At 34.0% G+C, this 23,775-nt stretch overlaps 1 protein-coding gene across 10 annotated transcripts in view; it reads left to right on the top strand.

Annotated features, from left to right (window-relative positions):
- Positions 1-23,775, top strand: part of CCDC178 (coiled-coil domain containing 178) — a 468,894-nt gene that overhangs the window by 119,530 nt on the left and 325,589 nt on the right. For all 10 annotated transcript variants that reach the window (XM_042910989.1, XM_042910988.1, XM_042910990.1 and 7 more), the window contains exons 11-12: positions 8,628-8,723; positions 8,878-9,014. In XM_042910989.1, the coding sequence (XP_042766923.1) occupies positions 8,628-8,723; positions 8,878-9,014 (233 nt within the window). The remainder of the gene's footprint in view (positions 1-8,627; positions 8,724-8,877; positions 9,015-23,775) is intronic.

Raw genomic sequence — 23,775 nt, 5'->3', positions numbered from 1 at the left:
TTCACAATTTAAGATCTGGGTTTGTACTATTTTTACTTTTTACCTGATAAGTAAAACTTTTTACTTTTTACTTTGTTAAAACTTTAAATGTTATTGATATTACATATTGTTTCTTTAAATCTAAAAGAATTTTTGAGCATCACTTTAAACATAAACCACCTCTCAGAGCAGTACACATTCTATGATACTTTTGCTGGGTTCAGGAGAGAAGAGAAGAAAGTACTTTATACCCAGTATGCTTGTAGTTAGGCAGGATTAATCATTGTCCTGGACAATCTGCATTTTGTTTTACTTAGCTGTGTATATAGAGTATATAAAGGATAAAGGAGTCCTAATTTACAACACCTAATCTTTCTAGATGTTGAAAAGGTTGCCAGTGTATGAAAAAGTAGTTAGTAAACAAATACATCATATGCACTTTGTGTTTAAATTCATAGGAAAGACTGTTCTCAAAAAACAACTAGAGGAAGTGAAATTGTTAAAATCCCCTTTAAGCATTACAGGTGCTCATACTTTTTACTAGGTTGATAGAGGGGAGGAAGGGCTCTAGGCCAGAATGTCCCTTCAATGTTACTATGTATATAGTGGGCAAAGGGTCTAGTGTTCTAGATGTTTAGAAGTGCACAACATGTTCAAAGTAGAGAGTTAAAGCCACACCCTTTAAGTATTCTGTTAATTCATACGAATGGTTGTATTTGGGGAATGGGATTGTTAAACTTGTTGTTTTGGAGAGAGTGTGCTGACTGTTCACTGGGTAGCATGGGGATGGGGCGGGGGCGGGGGGGGGGGGGAGCAGGGAAGGAGGTGAGGAGAGCAGGGTTCTGTGCCCATGAGTCTTTACACGAGTTCAGATTGTCTAACCATTGTTCTGTGTGTGCATTTTAGTTAATATTGCTGTGTATTAAAGGATCAACAAATCCTAATGCCCAAAGTCTACTAAAAGTATAGGCAGTAAAATAATCCCTTTTTAAATGTCCTTTTGTTAGTTTTTAGGAAGGACTGTTCTGGAAGTGTCTGTTAATCCACCTCTTGGAGCTAGATGTAGTCCTCTACTTAGTCATTGAAATGGCAGAGGGGACAGAGGAGGGAAGGGAAGGACTTTTAGCTAGTATTTCCATATCTAGAAGACAGTTTTAGGTTATACCATAGGTCTGTATGTGTGTTTTTGTCAAGTATCTGTGTTTATTGTGGCCAAGTTTCATTATTTTGTAACATCTAGGCTTTTTGGATATCCTTAGGTGCCATGTATGATAAAATGTACAGTTAGTGAATTAGCCAGTTTATTAAGTTTGTTGTTTTTGTTGTTGTTGTTGTTGTTATAATTGAAGGGAGGAAGCATCTTGAACATGTAATTGTTGTCTCTGAGAAATGTGCATCAGGACTTATTAGGCTGGCAGCAGAGGGGCAGAAGGAACTATAGAGGGAGAGGTGTATGCGGATGTGTTCATATTTGCATTTTAATGATAACAGTTAATGTGTGCATCTCTTTTGGCAAGATTATGGAAATGCATTGTGATTCAATGGAAATGTACTTCCTTGCTAATCTTTGAATGGTATACATTGGATAATGAATTCTTTTAGAAGCATTATACTTGTGTATTCTGTTACTTTATGCCTAATTTTTTAATTGAACATTAAGGGAATGTAGTATTTTATTTTTTTGGAATGCAATATTTTAATTGTAATGTTGCCAATATTGTTATGTAGAAGCTTGTTATCATTTTTGTCTTTTAGGAAATTTTTGTTGCTAAGAAAGACAGGATTACATTTTTTTTTCTTCCGATTGAGTTGGTGTAGTGTATTTCTGGTTATAAAAATACTCAAAGTTTCAGGACTTTGAAATGGTAAATATTCATGGTGTGTAAAAAAGCATGATATATAACTGTATGATTTTAATTACATTAAAGGGGCGGGGGCAGTGTGGTTAGAGAGAATCTCAAGCAGATTGCACACTGTTGGTGCAGAGCCTGATGTGGGGCTTGATCCCACGAACCATGAGATCATGACCTGAGCCTAAATCAGAGTCACACACTTAATTGGAGCCACCACGTGCTCATAAATAACTATAAAACTATTTATTATAGTTTTATATTGTTTATTTTGGATTTTCCAAACGTGCTATTGTTTCAATTGCAAATGGAGGTATTATTAGTACTTCACTGTTTTTATGTCTTTTAGTTGTTTCTCTTATCTGATTACTTTGGGTAATACATCAAAGTACAATGTTAAATGGTAGTAGAGATCATTGGCATATTTGCTCTGTTCTTCTCTTGATGGGATTGGTGTTAGTTTTTTCCCTTAAATGAGAGTCTGACTTTAGGATTCAGTGTGCATTTCATTTATGTAGTTAAGAAAATATCACTTTCAATTTATTGAGTATTTTTTTAAATTGGTAATGGGTGTTGAATTTTGTCTGTAGTCATTTTTGCATCTAGGGAGATGCTCCTGTAATATTTTCTCTTGTATCTATAACAATAGTGATTTATATTGATGGGTTTCCTAATGTTGAACCTTAAATTATTGTAATAAATCTTATTTGGTTGTAGTACCTTCCATCCTTTCTTAAGCACATTCCAGTTTTCTTTTTTGCCCTCACCATTCAACCAAAATATCTCTGATTTAGGTCAACATTGATTTCCATGTTGCTAAATCTAATCACTTTTTCTTTGTCCTTATTTTCATTATATGTAGCACTTAACCAAGTTGATTATACCCTTATCTCTGGAAAATTTTTTTCTTGGCGTCTAACACACACTGCTCTTATTTCTTCTTACTCTTCTGGAAGATTTTTTTCAGTTTTTCTTCACTGGTTTCTCTGTATTTCCCTAAATTGCACAAACATCTGAGAACACCATATCTGCCAACTCAGGCTCCACTTAGATGCCTAGTTGGTATCTCAAGCTGACCTATTCCAAAACAGAACCTAAGATACCCACTCTCTCTATAAACCTGCAGTCTTCCCTATTCCAGTTTATGACATTCAATCCTTCTCATTTTTTAGACCAAGGCAGTTGAAAACTGCTTTGGAATTATGTATTAATTTATGTTGGAAATTGCTAGGCCAAAAAACCCATATGTTCAGTTTTAGTAGATAATGCCAAAATATTTTTCCAAGATAGCTATGATATACATTTTTCTCTCAGACCATCATGTATGAGCGTTCCGGCCTCAGATTAACACCATCATCTAATATTGTCTTTTATTTATTTTTAATTACAATTCTTTAGGAAGATATATCCCACTGTGGTTTTAAATTTTCTTTTCTCTCATGATTGATAAGATTGAGAACTTTTAAAGCACTTTATTTAGAATGTTGTTTTAGAGATTGTCACACAAAGTCAGAATCAGACTCAGATTTCCTCTCCATATTCCAGTTGTGACCTGCACATTACACCCTTCTGAGCTTCAGTCTTCTCACTTGAACAACGAGATGTGTGTTAATTTAATATCCTAACAATCTGCAAAAGAGGGATTTAGGGGTTAATGCATTGATTAAAAGGAATATATATAAAGGATGTCATATTCATTTAGAAAAACATTTTATGGGGTGCCTGGGTGGCTCAGTTGGTTAAGCATCTGACTTCAGCTCAGGTCATGATCTTGTGGTTCGTGGGTTAGAGCCTTGTGTTGGGTTCTGTGCTGACAGCTCAGAGCCTGGAGCCTGCTTTGGATTCTGTGTCTCCCTCTCTCTCTGTGCCTCCCCCGCTCACACTCTGTCTCTCTCTCTCAAAAATAAACAAACATTAAAAAAATTTAAAAAAAATTAAAAAAAAGAAAAACATTTTATTCTTAATATGATTTTAATATTTAAAATATTTATTGATATTTTATATTAAAATTTAATCTTTCATTCAATATGTATATGTCTAAAACATTATGAATTATGAATTTCTTATATTACAAACTAATTACTTAAAATGTTGTATATATCCTCTTTTCAGTGATGGAGTTATCAAACTGTTTTCCCACCTCAGTGTTTTCATTATTTTTATTCACAACTATCCTCAGTAATTTCCATTCTATTAATGACTCACTCAATTTATAAAACAGTGAAATGGTGTAGACTAAGTGCTCTCTTTCTGAGGTTAAATTTCTCCTTAGTGTTATTAAGTAACGTGTTCACTGAGGCTAATGGTACAAATAAAAAGACACAAAGATTTAGCTATTTATATTAACACCTATTTTCTCCCCATTGTATTTCCTGATGTCACATGAAATACCCTACGTTACCAACACAGTGTGTTACCTTGCACATATTTTTCTGTGCTTCTATAAGGATATGATTGTATATATGTATGATTTGCTATTTTATTTTTAATCACAAAAGGGTCTTCTCTATGTACGCATTTAGTAAAGTTACTCTTTTACTTATAAATACGTTGTCATTGCTCAAGGTTATTAGATATAAGCCTAATGTACTTTTTTAGTGGTACAGATCTTTCCCACTGTAAATTGCCATCCTATCAGTCAGAGTACAGTGCAGAAAACAGAAATCCCTCTGTTTTAGGCAGAAAGGGGTTTAGAGATTTCAACAAGTTTGCAAAACTGGCAGAGAGAACTGTAGGCTGGGCTTCCAGGAGTGTTTCCCCAGTTGACCAGTAGTATAGGCACTATGACATCCGAGGCTGCCTCTGGACCTGTGTTGGGCGTATGCCTGCTCCTTGGATCAGAAGGCTGGGGATATGGGAGCTGTAGCCACTGCTTCCGCTGCCACAGGGCCTCGGTACCCACAGCTGGTAGACAGACACTCAACTCTACAACATTCAGCTATACACATCTCTATGTGTATAGTCACATCTCTATGGCCTTATTTGCCAATAGAGAGAAAACAAAACAAAACAAACAAAACAAAAGCAACCAATAATCAGGAAGATGCCTTTTACCTCAGTTCTACTTTGCATAATATGCCTGACTGTTATCTCCTATTGGTTGAAACTAATGTGCATCCTGAACACTTTCACAAATAAAAATAGAAACTGCCTGCCTTCCTTCCTGCCTGCCTCCCTGGCTTCCTTTCTGTTCTTTTTCTTTCCTGGGCTCTGATGCACAAGAAAACACTTTAGAAGGAAGTTGCAAAGGAGGTTCACTGAGCCATTAATTACCCTTTATTCACGTCAGATAACTTAGTCAATTACTTATCTTTTGAATAAATTCAGAATGAATACAGTTATTAACCACTACTAACAATATTAAAATTAATAACTTTATATCTGTTGTTTTTATGTCCTGGTTCTTTGTATGTGATAGAATCTCAAAAGTTGGATTGTTGTGTCAGAACTAACTGTATTTTTCAAGACAGATATTACTGAAATATGTTCCAAAAAGTTTTGTTTGTATATTTGTACATATGTATGAGTATATGAGCAATACAGATGTCTGATTTCTCACTTTACTCAACACTGTAGGTATTTTAAAATTATACCAACTTAATTGTTGGGTAAAGAAGTGTTGGATTAATTTTCATTTTCCTTCCTGGTAGTGAAGTAAATTCATTTCATTTCTTTTTTTAGCCCCATTCAGCCATTCAGATTTCCTCTTTTTTTTTTTTTTTTTTTTTTTTTGCTTGCAAAGATTACTATTCATGACATCCTACATGATTTTAGATATTCCAATGATGAAAATTTTCAAAGTTATGTTTATTATCGTTTGTATTAGGAAAGCAATTAGCACACAACAATATGTGTGATTGCCTGGGTTTTATTGCTTAGGGCAGGGCTAAAGTAATTGTACTTCTTAAACATCGCAGATTTTAAGAATTATACGTATAGTACTTAAGGTGTGTTCATGAATGTTTTATAACTTCATTTCCTAAGCCTTCCAACAAACACCTGTCAGTCACATGGCAGTACAGATTATTAAGGCACTGAATTCTCATGTTTATTTTTTATTCTTTTTATTGGAAAACACATGGGAGAATCTACTTCTAAAGATTTACAATTGTTTGGTATATGAAATATGGATAATTTTAGGTATCAGAGCTACCACGTCTGATCTGGAAAGTACATTGGAAACTGGTTTGGGGTCTGTTTATGATTTTTGTACTTATGTAGACTCAGTCCTAGAAAAATGGTTACAAATAAAGATATTTACGTGTAGACATAAAGACGCTAGTGAAGAACACTAGTGAAGACACAGTTACATGTCTTTAGATAGATGTGAAGACCAAATAAAAGTATTTCCTAAAAATCCCTTACTAATGTTGCAAAAGTACAGGCAGCAAAGAAAGATTAGTGTGGGATGAACTTGCATTTTATTAGAATTCTGGATTTTATGAACAAGTGAAGAAAACAAATCTTTATTATGTGTTCTAAGATTAGTCACAATGGGCACAATTATTAAACAATCCACAGTTGTCATGTTGAAGTGCAAAAAGTATTTTATAAAGCCCATCAAAATTTTAAAATAGAAGGATACTCCAGTGTGTGTGCAGACTGACACAGAATGAAAATGCTGAGACTCTACAATTATGTTTTTAGCATTACAATTAACTTCACAGTCCAGATCTGCTGAAGCAGTTAGCAAGACATTTATCAAGCCTGTTACCAAAGAAATGGTGACAGGGAGATTCAGGGATATAGCTAACAAAATGATTCATTAAATGCCCTTGTCAAACAACAGTCCATCTCTTAGAGAAGATAACCAAATATATAAAGAAGTAATTATTATCTAGTATAAAAGTTGTTATAATTCACTGCAAAGCGATGAATTCATTTACACTGGGAATTCTTTGCTAATGTGTACAAATAAAGAAAATTTAAACTTATTGACACTTCTTGAGAAACAGCAGTAAGTCCTGGAATCCATGCTTTTGATTAAGCACATCTGATGCTAATGCCATAGCCAGATAAAAGAAAATAATTCATTACACATATTCAAACAATTGCCAAGACAGGCAAATCTACCCACTGTTATATTCATAGGGAAGCCATTGCAAAACGATGTGGGCATTTTAAGAGAAGTGCTTCACCACCAAATACTATGTGCTGTCAGATTTGTAAATGGATGATCAACCATTATTTAATATGTGCTTTTTAAAAAAACTCGTTCCCTATTTAGAAAAAGAGGTTCAGGTGTTCCTCAGTAAAAACCTTGGGCTTCTAGATGACTTTTATGATAAAGCTCCATTAAAAATTAGGATATTTTACAAAGGATATTTTTAATTTCACTCAAAAACCTAAAATGCCAAAAACCTAAAATGCAAATCTAATAGGTGTTCCACATTGAAGAAAATAAATCCAGCAAAACTGAAGCCACAGAGTATACCTTTTAATCATGTCAAGGAGGATGTGTTTCATTGAGTGATTTGGTTACAACTTTATCTGAGGAATACATTCAAAATATATTGCACTATCTAAAAAGCTTGACTAATAGTCTTCTTCAGAATTACTTCCCAAACCATGGTAGTAATGAGTGAATAAGAAAGCTTGTACATCACTTAGTAATTGGACAGTTTCTGAAGAACAATTCTGGAAGATATTTCAAAGGAATTCTTGAAACTAGAAGTTATTAAAAAAAAAACCCATTTTTATTTGGGTTAGAAATACACTGTCCAGTCTACTGGGAAATTTATCTACACTATCAGTGTACTGGTTAGAAATACACTGTCCAGTTACTTGGGAAATTTATTAAATATACAGGTAAATCATAATTCATTGAAATTCTCATCTTAAAGTTACAACATCAATCCAAATATTTCTTTAATTACTGATCATAATTCTAAGAGAAATATATTTAGTATTATTTTGGTAAATTGAATACATTTAATACTACTTTTATTTTTATATTGTTTGTTTCCTAAATTGTTTTTGTTTTCAAAGTTGCTTTCCTTTATGGCATATAATACTGGATTTGTAACTTATAATAACAGTTTTCTTTTTGAAAAAATTATTTAAATAAACATGTGAATTGCCTTAAGAAAATTATTAAATGCATACTAGTACAAATAGTATGGTGTTTAGTATGAATAAAATAAAAAAGTGTTCTGAAATGGTTTGGGAAACAATGTCCTGTTGAATTATTTCCTTTGTCATTAATGTTTAGATCTGTTGCCTCTTAAATATGTTTTCTAAAATTGTATAATTCAATGATTTTTAGTATATTGGCAAGTTGATGCAACTATAATTTTAAGATAACTCATAATATATTCTATTAAACCTTTGCATGGCTTCTTTTCACGTGGATCTTGATTGAAACTCTTAAATAAGCATTGTTGTTCTTTATATTTGTGTAGTTTTTCCTTGTACTAGTTTAAAATTTTTCAAAACTAGATAGTGAATTTATCACGGCTATCGTCTGGAGTATTGACCATATTTATGTTGTTTTTTTTTCCTTTAAGTTGTTAATGTGATGAATTATGATTTGAATTTTCTAATATTTATCAACTTATAACTAAAATATAATCTGTTTTTCATGGTTAATTATTTGAGCACTGTTAAATTGATTTGCTACATTATATTCAGAATCTTGTATCAATTTTTATAAATGGCAACCACTTATGGTGTTATTTTATACTATTTAATCAATATTTATTAAGTGATGGTACCGACACAATTTGAAATATATTTCTTAATTTACAAAAAAATGGAGGAAGCTTCATAATTCATTTTTTTCTGTATATTTTTTCTTAGCTAGACAATTTGAAAAAAAATTATGATCAACTAGCCTGGAAGAGAAAAGGTTATGAAAAGGAATATCTGGAAGGATTCAATAATTATTATGCAACAGTAAGTTGACCTTTTTCTACTTCCCCCTAGAGCTCTGTTCTCTGTTCCTAAATATTAACTCCTGCAACTAAAAGTAATGACATTATTACACATTTTTTTTTTCTTTTTGAGATACATAACATGTATAAATGATTCTCTTATTCTTATCTTAAAGAAACAAACATGGGATATTGAGCTTTCTAATGTTGCAAAAGACCTTTCAGATATTTCAATTGCATATACTCGTTCGGCAGAAGAAAACAGAAAGCTTGGAATTGATATTGAAACCATGGCAGGTCTTATCAATAGCAGGTAATTTTGCAAATATAATTTTTATTTTGATATAATATATTAAATATGTTAAATATAATGTATCTCCTCATTTTACATGGATACATCTCTGGGGTGGTTTGGTGGTGTTTGTGTTTATCATCAGCTTAAATGTTGTTTATTTCTATTCTAAATGTTGCTCTTTAAAGCAGTCTGAATCCCTTTAGAGATATCAAGTAGTGAGAAAATGATCTTACAAGGAGTTTTTGCTCACTCATATCATCTCCTTTTGACATGTCCTCTTACACTCAAAGACACTTTAAACTTACAGTATGTTTAATCAAGCTCCTGCTATCCTTCAGTCAACCCTCAATTCTTCCCAGCAACTACTAGTTTTCTTAGCTCAGAAACCTACAGGTTTTCTTGCTTTCTGTTTCTATTTCAACCCTCATATTCAACATATTAAGAAGAAATGTTTCACACACTAAATATCTTTTTATCTGTTACACTGCTCGATCAGCACCCTGGAACAAGCTATCATCATGTCTAGCAAGAGCTTATAGTGACTTCCAAAGCTAGTTTACCTGCAGTCATTATGCTTCCTTTCTAATCCATTATCTACACTGTGGTGGGTTCATTCTTTTTTCTGTTTTTTGTTTTTTTGTCTTTTTTGACATAAGTATGATCAGTTCCTCTCCACACCTGCATTAATTTTAACAGGAATGAAGGGAAAATCCCCTCCTTAACATCTCCGACAAGGTCCCTGAATAGGCAGACATACCTGCCTCTGTTGTCTCATATCACATTTGGTTCAAATACTATAGCCTTGCTTCATCTTCTCCTATTTGCCACGTGTTTGCCAGCCCATATGGCATTTGTGTGCTATTTCCTTTTCCTATAGTATTTTTCCCGTTCCTTTTACCCAGCAAATTACTCTTTATCCTTAAGACAGTTTTGGAGTGAGTTCTGAGAAGCTTTTTCATTGATTGTTAAATCAATGAAATCCAAGTTAAATCCAATTCATATATTATGTGTATATATGGCACACATACTTTTCTCCTTCAGATCTCTTGCCATATTTGCAATTTTTATGTGCACATATTTGACTCTTGTTCATCTCCCTCAAAAAACGTGATCTGTGAGGGCAGACATAGGCCATGTCTGTATTCTCTTCATCACTGAATCTGCATCATCAAGCATGGTACATGACGTACTGTGCTATCCAAAGTTAATCATTGAAGGGAAAGAAGGAACAAAGAAGGGAAAGGGGTAATGATGATATTTGATGATTGTATAGGAAGTTGTTAAAATTTCTTAGTGATCGTTTTGTCTTTGGAAATGCTAGAATGAAACTATAAGATTTATCTATGTGTTGAAAAGAATTTTTAAAAGACAGCAAAAGGAACATTGTTTTCCAAAAGATAACTTAAAATTGTACTTGTTAATGTTACTGCATTTTATTAAGAGAGCCATAGGAGAAAAAATAAAAATTCTGAAGCTAATGAGAAGACCCCTCTGGAAGAAAGGAAGTGTGAGAGTTAGCATTTATGAGATTATCTTGCCAACAAGCGTCCATCTCATCTTAGTGGTATACAAGTAGAAAGGTTTATTTCTCACTTGCATTGCAACTTAGCTGTGTCTGTGTTTCATGTTATTTCTACTTCTTAGATTCAGGGTGAAGAATCAGATCCTGCTAGGGCACATTGTTCTGGTAAGCACAGATTCATTAGTGAGATCACTTGATGACCCTTACAGCTTCCACAGGAAGATGATAACTGTTTCTTTTGCTCACACTCCATTGAACAAAGCAAGTCATATGGCCAAGCCTGATGTCAACAGGGTGGGAAGTCTAATCCTCTTAAAAAGAGAGACAGTACATAATTGAGAATAGTGATACAGTCTATCACATGTAGTGGAAATGTAGCCTTGGTTATTGTAAAGGATTTCCAGTGTATACATTGTGCTTGTCCAGTTAATATTTTAGATATCACTTAATTACTTAAATTTTCTTTCAGATTTTCACTTGAAATTAAAAAAAATAAATGATGATTTTAACAGCAGATTAGTCAACAAAGAATTAGCGAAAGATTAGTGAAATCAAAGAAATTAAGAGATAGTCAGGTAAGAGTCAGGTCTGCCACATGTTTAAGTGATGTTCTAAAAGACGAGAAGATAAAAAAAGGACAGAGATAATATTTGAGGAGATAATATCAGCTCATATATGGCAAACATTTCTTACATTCGTGTTTCACTGGTGAATCTCTCACTCTTAATAGTCGATAGGTAGGTAGGTAGCTAGCAAGGTAGATAGGTAAGTAGGTAGATAGATAGATGCAAAAATAATTATTCATTTCGAAACTTTATTTGCTGTCACAAACTATGAGTCTGGAGTTCTGTCTTGTCCAGTAAGAGAGCGGACACAGAATTGAATACGAGAGAGGCTAATGTAATGGGAGGAGACAAGGGCCTGAACAGGGTTTCATAAGTCAAACCCAAATAAAGGGTTTGACTTTATTGAGCTCACAAGGTATTTCCCACGTGGTGAACGTGAAGAAAACAAGATCTTACACACTTGGCAAAAGTGAAGAAAACAATCAGATAGTAATCATTAACTTGTGTGTGTAAGAAGCAAAGGGTCTGGGGGGGACAAGTGGAGTTTTCGATCCAAATAAAATAGTATATTGGCATCAGATGGAAAGTAATTTCCATGATATAACAAGTGATATAATAAGTTATTCGTGATCCATTACAATATCTTGCTACCTAACCTCAGTCGCTTTTGCCCGGTGGCGGCTGTCGGCCCTAAGCTTTCTAACCCATTTATGTAAGTAGAACCTATTTCCCCACAGTTTGTTTTACTTCCAAATCTTCTAAGTAATTTTATAATTCCCTGTTTGATATAGATATTTACAGCTTATCTTTTGCTTTTTCAACATAGTGTGAATAGTTAGTTATTATTTTATCTAAATCTAATAATTTAAATATCTGTAGTCTTTGTCATTTATTTTTGCATCTTATTCTCCTAACTCATGCTTTTGCTATCTTTTTCCCTTGTGCTCTTGGCTATTTTTATTGTGTGTTTTCCACTTTCTTCTGGAAACTATTTGTGGAAAATCTTTGAGTCCTAAGATAAAATTGAGTTAACCATTTGCAACCTTATATTTATGAGAGGGATTCTTTTTTTCAATTTTGCCCTTGTATATGCCCAAGACTTTTTTCATTTCCCAAACCATGATATTCAAATAATTTTTACAGATATTCAAATAATGTATTTGAGGTTTGTATAACAATGTAACAAGAATTCTATTATATTATGTTGGGAATAAAAGGACATACAATTAGCGTCATTATGGATGAAAAAACTCAGTAATATATTAGTAGTTATTTTCTCTATTTACTGAAATGATTTTAGGTTTTCAATCTGTTTTTGCACTTTTTTGTATTTTCTTTTCTAAAAAATACACATTATAACAATAGTGCAAAAAGATCATACAAGATTCTTTCATTTTTTTTTTTTTTTAATTTTTTTTTTTTCAACGTTTTTTTAATTTATTTTTGGGACAGAGAGAGACAGAGCATGAACGGGGGAGGGGCAGAGAGAGAGGGAGACACAGAATCGGAAACAGGCTCCAGGCTCCGAGCCATCAGCCCAGAGCCTGACGCGGGGCTCGAACTCACGGACCGCGAGATCGTGACCTGGCTGAAGTCGGACGCTTAACCGACTGCGCCACCCAGGCGCCCCGAAGATTCTTTCATTTTGAAAGCACTGGAAGTTTTGGTAAAATGGAGCTTTGGATATCTGTAAAAACTCTATTATATGGGTGTGTCATGATTTTTTCATAATTACTCTAATATTTACTTTTAGGTTGTTTTTATTTTCATGACGTAAACATTGTGGCAATTATTTTTCAGATATCTAAGCTTTTTAAAGTTCCAAGTAGATTTCTGGAAGTAGATTAGCTATAATGCTTTTAAATTCCTAATACCTTTAAAAAAATAAATTTCTAATACCTTTCTAAACCTACTTTCCAGAAAGACTGTGTCATTTATTGAAGCTGAGCAGTACATAAGCTTGTTCTGTGATGTACTTGTGCTAACATTGAGCGCTGTGTTTTTTCCAACTTGATAAGTGAAAAAATACATCCTCAATGTTGTTTCAAACTCCCATTTCTTTGGTTACTAATGAGGTGGAATATTTATATATCCTCTATTGAATTCTGCTTTTTCTAGAGAATTCTTGTGTGCTTCCAAGGAAGAAATAAAGAACTTGGGATTCAGAAAGGCAAAGTGCCTTTTTGAAGTTCTCACGGCTTAATACTACTGGCATTTGAAACTTGATTTTCTGTATTCAGATTCAGGATTTTTTTACCTTCTCTCTTTTTTTTTTTTTTTGAAATTTAATGTGATTTCAATTTAACTGATGTTTAATAAATGTTCAAATATGCTTGACATATTACTCCAGTAATAACAATCCCAAATAGCAGCCTTAACATTAAAATGCAGTTGTCTTGGGGTACAGGTAAGATTGTGCTGAATTGCACTTTGACTTTGTGGCTAGAGCTTAGAGCAAGTGCTTGATCTGACTTGTGTGTCTGTCTCTGTGCATGTGTGTGCGTGTGTGTGTGTGCACATGAACACACATTTTTATGTGGCAGGCAGGTAGGGACAAACACTGAGGGTAGGGAACTAAGTTTCGACTCTGCTGAAGACCATGGAAATGCACAAAAGAAGCTGTATGGTCAGATTCTCTTTTAAAGATATCACTTTGGTGGTAATTGAATGAGTTAAGCTTTGAATAACTGGTTTGATGGTGGTACCAGATAGTAACTTGGGAAATATACGGAGGAAAAACAGAAAGGTTGGAGGGAAGATGTTGATATGTTTGGTTTGGAATTGCGTATGGCATGATTCAAGTGTACGTGTCTAGATATCACTCTGACGGATAGGTCTGAAATTGAGGGAAGATGTTCATGGAGATGGAAGTTCCATGTTAAATGTAGAAGTGCTTTAAATTGGCAAGCAAATTTTTCTACGTCTACTCCATTTACTGCTTGAAAATTAGAATTTTTATGAGGTAGAAATTTTGTGGGATAAATTATAACACCAAGTTTTCTATCAGTATAAGGTAGAGTTTCCTCCATATCTGATAGGGTAGAATCAAGAAATATTAATGGCCTCTGTAAACTCTTATCAACTAACAAAAACTGCTTTCCCATTAATTAGAAAACGAAATCTAAATTCAACAAAAATGAAGAAAGTACCAAATATGTTTGACATTTATTAAAATTTATCTTACTTATTTTTAAAACTTTTCCAGATTTATTGAAGTATAACTGAGAAATATAATGTATATATATTTAAGTTGTGCAAAATGATAGATTTTTAATTAAGGTTTTATTTTTTTAAGAGCAGATAGGGTCACAGGAAAATTGAGGAGAATATATAGATATTTCTCATATACCCCTGGTCCCTGTACATGCACGGCCTCCCCCATGATCAACATCCTTCACCACAGTGGTATATTTAGTACAATTGATGAGCCTACACTGACAGAAAATATTACCCAAAGTCCGTAATTTACATCAGTGTTAACTCTTGGTGTTGTACATTCTAGGGTATTATGCAGTAATACCCTAGTAATGCAGTAATAATGGTATTATACAGAGTATTTTCATTGTCCTGAGGTCCTCTATGCTCTGTCTACTCATTCTTCCATTCCTCCCATCCAAACTGTGACAGCCACTAGTTTTTTATTGTCTTCATAGTTTTGCCTTTTTTTCAGAATGTCATATGGTTGTAATCATATAGTATGTAGCCTTTTCAATTGGATTCTTTCACTAACTAATATCCATTTAAAGTTCCTTTATGTGATTCATGGCTCATTTTTTATAGCACCAAATAATATTCTGTATCTGGGTATACCACAGTTTAAGCATTCACCTACTGAAGAGCATCTTGGTTGCTTCCAAGTTTTGGCAGTTATAAATAAAGCCACTATAAATATTTGCGTGTAGGTTTTTGCATGGGCAAAAGTCTTCAACTCCTTTGGGTAAATACCAACAAACAATTGCTGGATCATATGATAAGAATATGTTTAGTTTTGTAGGAAACTGCCAAACTGCCTTCCATAGGGGCTGTATTATTTTGCAATCCCAGTAGCAATGAATGAGAGTTCCTGTTGATTCACATCCTCACCAGCATTTGGTGTTGTCAGTGTTCTACATTTGACCATTCTAATAGGTGTGTAGTGATATCTTCTTGTTGTTTTGATTTGCATTTCCTTTAATGGCATATGATTTGAAGAATCTTTTCATATACTTATTTGATATTGTTCATATACTCATCTTCTTTGATGAGGTGTCCATTAAGGTCTTTGACCCATTTTTAAATTGGATTTTTTTTTCCCTCTGTTGACTTTTCAGAGTATTTCATATGCTTTGTACAACAGGTCTTTATTAGATGTGTCATTTATAAATAGTTTCTCCCAGTTTGTGGCTTCTCAATTTTTTGACCTTGGCTTTCACAGAGCCAAAGGTTTTAATTTTAACAAAGTCCAGCTTATCAATTAATTTTTCCATGGGTTGTGCTTTGGTATTGTGTCTAACAAACTATTGCCATATCCAAGCTCACCTAAGTTTTATCCTATGTTATCTTCAGGGATTTTATAGTTTGCATTTTACATTTAGGTCTATGATCCATTTTGAGTTAATTTTTATGAAAGAGGTAAGGTCCCTGTTTAGCTTTATTTTTTTTTGTCTGTGGATGTCCAGTCGTTCCAACACCATTTGTTGAAAATATGATCTTTGCCCCACTGTATTGCCTTTGCTTCTTTGTCAAACATCATTTGGCTCCATTTCTGTGGGTTATACACGATACATTATAAGAGATACAGACAATAATATAAAGGTCAATTGTTTTTATTATTTAATGGTTAACAGAAATAGCGTCATGTATCTTTATTTTTACTTTACGCAGTGATTTTATAGTCTCTTGTTTATGACTAGTAGACTAATAATATAACCATATGCTTATGACTGCCTTTATAATCAATATTTGTACTTAAAGAAAATGTAGACCTAAAAATCAAATGTATGTTTGCAAGTGTGTGCATGTGTTTGTCCATGTGTGTGTGTTTGAGTGTCCTGAACACCTGCTTTATATGAAATACTGTTTAAGTGCTGGGGATATCATTTAAACTTACATTCTGCTACATAGATACTAAATATTTGATAAATTTCCAAAAATTCAGTCACCGATACTCTTGGGAGGAAGAAAAAAAATGGATAATGTGCTAGAGTGACCGGGCCAGTGAAGAATTGGGACCTCTGCTTTAGCAATGACCTCCAAGGACACTGCTGTCTCTTGAATTGAGACTTTAATGAAGAAGCTTTGCCAGCCTTGAGCTGTTCCAGGAAAGAAGTTGCCAAATAGAAGTAATGGAACACACAAAAGTCCTATGATGGATAAAAATTTCGTGTGTTCTGGAAACAGAATGGAGGCCACTGTTTCTGGAAAATTGTATGTGGGCAGAGTAATTCAAGGAGACGAATGTTGCAAGGCAGACAGGGCCCAGATAGTGCAAGCCTATAAGTGGGTTGTGATAAAGGAATGTGGGTGAAACATCTAATGCATTTAAAGCATCTTACATCTTATTTTAGATCTATGGGCAGCTTACTGAAGGACGGACTTTGGTGCATATAGAAGGATGCCGGCTCTTTTGGTCACTCAGAAAAATTATAATGATGATATAGATCAAGGGTTTTTTTTCAATAAAAATGGTAATAGCTGAATTCAGATATATTTTAGAGGAAGTACCAATGGGATCTTTTGACAGATGGAATATAAAATGTGAGGGGGGAAAATCGTCAGGCTACTTGCTGAGGTAACAAGGGCTTGCGGAAAGTCTGAGGGGGATTTTGGAGAAGATATAATTATGTGTCTTCGGGCCATATTAAATTTCAGATTCTTATCAGCTCTTCAAATAGAAATGAGAAGTAAAAATTAGATAGATCTATAGCACAGAAATGAGGAGGACATAAATTTTGAGTCATAAAGTTAAACAAAGGGACAGGATACTATGTCTAAAAAAGAGTATGTAGATAAAAAAGTAATCAGAGTTTACTTTTCCTGCAACATTGATAATAAAGACTGTAAGACACTTATAAATGGAGCATAAATAGGATATACATCCTTTAAATGCCGCATTGTGCAGATGAAAAAGTAAAGGAAATCCTCAGAGGGCAATGCAAAATAATAATAATAGTAATAATAATAATAATAATAATAATAATAATAATAATAATAATGGAAAACCTGTAAGTTAAATTTTTAGTTGATATTTGGCTTCTCTAAAAATATGAATTGAAAAATGACTTTGCTGATCTTGGCAAACAGGGTGATTAAATTTTAGTGTCTTCAAATAATAGGCCATGGGCCATGGATCTGTGCAAGTAAGGGAACTGGGCAAAGTAAGACCATTTGAATGGGCAGAGCAGAAAACATATACCCACAAGCAAAGGCAGAGATAAGAAAGTGTGTCTGTCTAAGCCTGGAACCTGGGTAGGAAACAAGAGAATGGTGTGGCTATTTTTGACACTTGTTTGATGTTTTCATTTATACCATCTAGGTGATCTTGTAAGGCCCCAACCAAGAAATTATCACTTTAAAAAGTGATCTTACCTTGATAAATATTCTCTAGAGAAATAAACAGGCAGAGGCCACACAAGATTTTCTCAAATAAAGCTTTTAAATCTGACAGGGGTGCCTGGGTGGCTCAGTCGGTTAAACATCCCACTCTTGTTTTCCGCTCAAGTCATGATCCCTTGAGTTTGTGAGATTGATCCCTGCCTCTCGCTTCACGCTGACAGCATTGAGCCTGCTTGGGATTCTCTCTCTCTGCCCCTCACCCACTCGCACACATTCTCTCTCTCTCTCTCTCTCTCTCTCTCTCTCTCTCAATAAATAAACATTAAATGAAGATGACCTCACAAAATATGAAACAATAAGGGAAAATAGAACATGAATGAGAGCAGAAATAATCAGCAGTATATTTACACCCACAATAATTTCAAATGATAGTATTAGATTAAATCTGCCTAAGTAAGTTTAAAATGATTAAAGGGAACAAAACAAACTAATAGAACATTATCAAAACAGTTCAGGGAGGTTTGAAAATGAATTCACCAAAACTTGTAAAGCTTCAAAGTGGATTCATTTTGATTAAATATTGTATTAATTAAATACCAAATGCAGCTGGGGGAAAAAAAGAATCAGTGCCCTTGGAAACATGAAGAGGAACCCGGAATGCAGTACAGAGAGCAAAAGAGACAAAAATATGGAATAAATATTAAGTATTACGGAGAATAGAATGAGAAATAGAGAATGGGAAAGCAATATTCAAAAAGACAATGGCAGATAACAGTCTTTTGAACGTGAATCCTTAGATTCAGGCATCATGATAAATCCCAAGAAGATAAACTCAGAAAACGTTAATCTTCTTTATACTATAGGTTACCCATATTGGAAGGAACAGTTGAAGATATGATGCATTTTGTCAAATGTATTCTACAGTGCTAGTATCTGCAAACAGCTCTCCTGCCTCCTTAAATTTAAGTGGCAAATGGTACTTCCTCTTTAAGGCTAGCATGTCCATCGGTGCTCTTGATCTTAATACCTTTTGCCCTGTACAGGACATAGTTTATCCTTATAGCTTCTATTTCTGACATCTTTGTTCATTACTTTCTTCCTTCAGGCTATATTCACCATTAACCCTCTTCCAGCCTAAAGTGAAGGCCTTGTCTTCATTCTAGTTTTATCTTTGGCAATCACACAGTAGTTCCCTTACATTCTCATTAAAATTTTCATGTAGTTAGCAATATTTGCTAGATTATTAACAGTATTTGCTTGACTGTTAATCACTTTTTGACACACAGCAGTCTGGCTTTTGAAACTCCAATGCTACCAAAATTTTCTTACTTAATTTAAAGACAACTACAACAATGAACATCTCCCTTTCTAAATTCACGGAGTGTTTTTTTCATGTTATTGCAATATCTTTTTCCCCCCTATGTGAACCAAGCATTTGTGTCTAATGCCCTCTCTGATGCTATCTCTTTTTGAGATTCAGCATGTCACTCTCTTGGTTCTGCCTTTAACTCTATGAAGCTGTTCTCTCTAGGAATTCGACAGCAGCTCATTTATCTCTGCTTGTCTCTCATAGATGAGCTCAGAGTCCTAACTGCAGCCCTTGTACATCCTTGGTCTGCTCTCAATTCCAGAAATTGTATCTACTCTCATTATTTTAACATATGTCATATTTTTCTTCACTTCTTAATCTCTATCCACGTCTTTTATTTCTCCTGATAGAATTGTTTTGGATACCTCCTCTCTCCTGCAATATCACATCTTGACACCGTTATCCACCAAGTTACTTACTTCAGGCATCATCCTATATGCCTCTCTGTCTGCTTATAGCCAGCATCCTGCCAACTTCTTTAAGTCTTTCTTGTAATTATTTTTTAATATTTACTTATTTTTGAGAGAGAGACACACACACAGTGTGAGCAGGAGAAGGGCAGACACAGAATTGGAAGCAAGCTCCAGGCTCTGAGCTGTCAGCACAGAACCCTATGCAGGGCTTGAACCCATGAACACGAGATCGTGACCTGAGCCGAAGTCGGACCCTTGACTGACTGAGCCACCCAGGTGCCCCAAGTCTGTCTTTTAAATGATCTTTCCTTTCTGTCTGTTTTAATTACCAATGACCTAAATCATGTGCTAATTGTCCCTTAATTGGAATATTAAAATGGGCTTCCAATTAGTCTACCTTACTCCAAGGTACTCTGAGGGCTCACCCTCAGATCTATCCTATACAGCATTACTGGTGCAAATTATCTACAAAGGATGAAATGTTATTTCTTTTCAGCATCTTAAAAAAGTTTGAGTCTCTCTACCAACTATAGGATAAAGTCTTGTCTCCCAGACTGATGGATTAGACACTTTAACCTGTTACCTGTACAACTTCAGACTCATCTTGCACCACTCCTTTGTGTGATCTCAATGTTGTAGCTTAGTAAAATACTAATATATCCAAACTCATATTATTTTAAACTTTAATCTTTGTCTCTGGTATTCCTCTGATTGAAATTCTCTTCCTTTTCCTTCTCTTCCTCCTCCTCTTTTTTCTGGCTTAAAAAAAAAAAAAACATGATGAAGTGATCATTCATACAATAGCTCAGACATTAACTCTTCCCAGATGCTTTCCCTCTTAGTAACTTCCCCTATCCCCAAAATATGGTGGTATTAAGTACTTCTGTTTATTATTGTACTTATGATCGCACAGAGATGTATGTGTGTGTGTGTGTGTGTGTGTGTGTGTGTGTGTGTGTGTGTGTGTCTTTTTTCCTTCACGAGAATATAAATCGTGAGTTTAGTTTTAATTCATCTTTATATCCCAGTCACCTAGGGTAGCACTTGGTATGCAGTCAGTTCTCATAAGTATTCATTTAACTAACCCTCACTGATTGCATACACTTTTCTCCTAGGACTTGTCACACTATGTACAGTTACTGTTGGTTTGTTTATTTGTGTTTCCTCTTAGCTAAGCTCCTGGCTTTAGGCATTGTCTGTGCTTGTATGTGTCTGTGTACTTGTCTGTGTTTTTCTCAGTAGGTGTTAAATAAATCACATAATGAACTAATGAAAGCTGAATATAAAAATTTGTTATCCTTATTTCTTGCTTTGCTTCAGTATCTCTGTGCTCCTAATCTCCTTGCTGTATGTTTAATTCTAATGTCATTTGTGATATCTTATTTTGCTCCAAAGCAATATTAATGGTTATTTACCTTTTTTGTCTTTTTTTTCTCATTGTCTTCCATTTCATTAAACCAGATGTCACTGTAATGAAGATCCATGCTGTTACATACTTTTTAATTAGCAAAAAACTATTTATTAAATCACTTGTATATGTTGCTCAACATATATAAGTACAATGTATATATTATTCTCAATTTATTTAAGCTTAATCTTGATAACAACCTTAATGGTAGGTATTATTAAGCAAATTTTACATATAAGTAAATAGTGTATGAAAGCACCACCCCCCAATTACATTAAGGACAATCAGGATTTGAATGTAGGTCTGTCTGAATCCAAAATTTGTATTCTTTCTCAGAAATACTGCCTCTTTACCTTCCTTGGTAAGTCTTGATTCCTGTATCTGGCATGTTACAGCAGACTATGGACATTACATTTACAACTTAGAAAATATGTCAAAAGTGTATTACTTTATTTAATTCTCCATCTGTATTTGGGTATACCCACTGCTTTCTCCAAAGAGCTCTGTTCTTAGTCTTTTAATTTTTTTCTTTTTTATTCTTCCATTACCCAAATCACTTTTCCCTTAATCCCAGCTTCTTTTTTCCTTAAGTCTAAAAATAATAATAAAAACTTTTAAAGCAAATCACTGACACTCATACATCTTTTGCATATCGTCATCAAAAATTTCCAAATTTGAACTGATACATATATTCTAAGATTCCTTTAGAATACCATCTCACTATTTGATGTCATTTCCAACTGTTACACTATTTGAATAAGTTACATAATTAATTCAATATATGATCTATTGCTCGTATATGGTTCATTTTAAAAATGGCAACACTGAAAGGTAGATGCCATATTTGTTAACAGACTTTGTTCATGACTCTGTGCATACAAATATTTGCAAGAGCTTTTGGTGATAATGATGCATAATTGTTTACCTTGTAGTACAGTGTGTAATTAGTAATTTTGTCTTTCAAATGAGCCAGCATCCTTTAGAAATGTAAAAAACCTTTTACAAATGGGACATTTGACTTGAGCAAACAACTTCACTTGATTACTTATTCATGTGATAGGCAGGCTTCAGCAACGTAAATCAAAGAAAATGAACTTGTTTAAGATGATTTGAAATTGATTAATTTGTATTTAGTTTGCTTGAAGTTAACTGTGTGGTATGAATTTCTGTATAGCTATTTTCTTACATCCAAGCTCTGTAAAATGTTCAGAATATCTACTCCTAATGCTCTACTGTTCCTCAAGCAAGACAGTGCCATTGTAACTGCACTGATCCAAAGATGGGGTTGATAATCGAGGGAAATGAGCAAAAAAGCTATTGAACACCATAAAGATTTACTGGTATATTTTATAGAATGTGTTTATCAAGAGTTAACAGGGTAGTGATTTATTTGTGGAGATAGCAATTAGAATATTATTGAAGTTGTTAAATAGCCTGGAATACTTAGAATGAATCCACAGGGTACTGTGTCTTTCATACTCGCTTAGCTATATCTTACCAGCCTATTAATTTGAGTTACTTTGCAGGAGTATAGAATATGATTTTTTTCAGCGTTTAACAGCATGCTTTCCAATGAATATTCTTAAACTATTTTGCTTTTACTTTTTCAGCTATTGAAAGACAAAAAGCTGTATGCACCATTCAAAATTAACTACCAATGTTTTAGCCTACTTTAGACCTATTTGTAAGAAATTAAAATTTCACAAATAAATTACTCTTCCCATTTCTGTTCTCTCTCTCTCTCTCTCTCTCTCTCTCTCTCTCTCTCTCTCTCTCTCTCTCCAGAGGCAATCAAAACCCAAATTTGTCTGTGTTCAGTATGTGTAAGAACTTGGATTATCAATTTTTAGACCTCCGTATTCCCAACAGTCTTTTCTTCCATATCATATCAACCACCTTCTCTTACAATCTTACCCCTACATCTTCTCATTTCCAATAACAGAGTCACCTCCTGGTTTCAGTTTTAAGAATCTACTCTCTCACAGCTGACACCTCTCTTTCCAGCTTACTTACTCTACGAGTACCCTCACTCCATTATTTGACACTTTAAGATGATCAGTCTGTTATCCCTACTAGATGTGTATATCCTACCTTCTTGTCCTTCCTTCTCTTCTCACAGAACCTAGTTATATCTGACTAAAAATAACCCTTCATTTAAATCACCTTCAAGTTTTATTTCTGTGACTTGAAAAGCCCTATCATTGAACTGAAGCAGGATCCAAACAGCGGCATGTGGCTACAGTAAGACACAGCTGAGATTAATTAATCTCACCATGGGTGGATCCTGTTTTGGTGGGCCCTAAATGTTATAGAATGTGAGATCTCTTTCTGAAAAAAAATATAAGCTTATGAATACCGAATTCCCACAACCAATTCAATGCCACTTGACAAAGGGTAAATTATATTAGAAAAAGAAAATAATAAATTTTGGTTAGAATATATTATTTTCACAAACTTTATTCAAAAATGTACAACCATGTGAAATGCCGTTACACACTCAAAGGACTTCACAAGGGGTTGGGGTCAGTTAGAGACCCTCATATTTAAGCTTCATTAGCACTGCAATAAATTTGCTGCCGAGTAGAACTTAAAGTATGTGACTATGAATCTCAAGTGACATTCAGCACTACCAAAAAATTTTTAGAGTGTCCAGTTTTCCTGACCCCTATTTCACATCTTCTCATGCTCTTCACTCCTAATACCCACATCACCCTCATTTTATTTATTTATTTATTTATTTATTTATTTATTTATTTATTCATTCATTCATTCATTCATTCATTCTTTCAAGTTTTTATTTAAATTCTAGTTAGTTAACATACAGTGTAATATTGGTTTCAGGAGTAGAATCTAATGATTCATCACTAACTACAACACCCAGAGTTTATCAGTAGTGCCCTCCTTATTCTCATTTTAACACTAATAATCTTTTCAAAACTTAATAGAGAATACAGATGCAGTCAAATG

This window comes from Panthera leo, chromosome D3 (genome assembly GCF_018350215.1).
Source record: "Panthera leo isolate Ple1 chromosome D3, P.leo_Ple1_pat1.1, whole genome shotgun sequence".
NCBI classification, from domain to species: domain Eukaryota; kingdom Metazoa; phylum Chordata; class Mammalia; order Carnivora; family Felidae; genus Panthera; species Panthera leo.
Note: the sequence above shows the minus strand (reverse complement) of the source record. Positions and strands in the feature narration are given on the sequence as shown.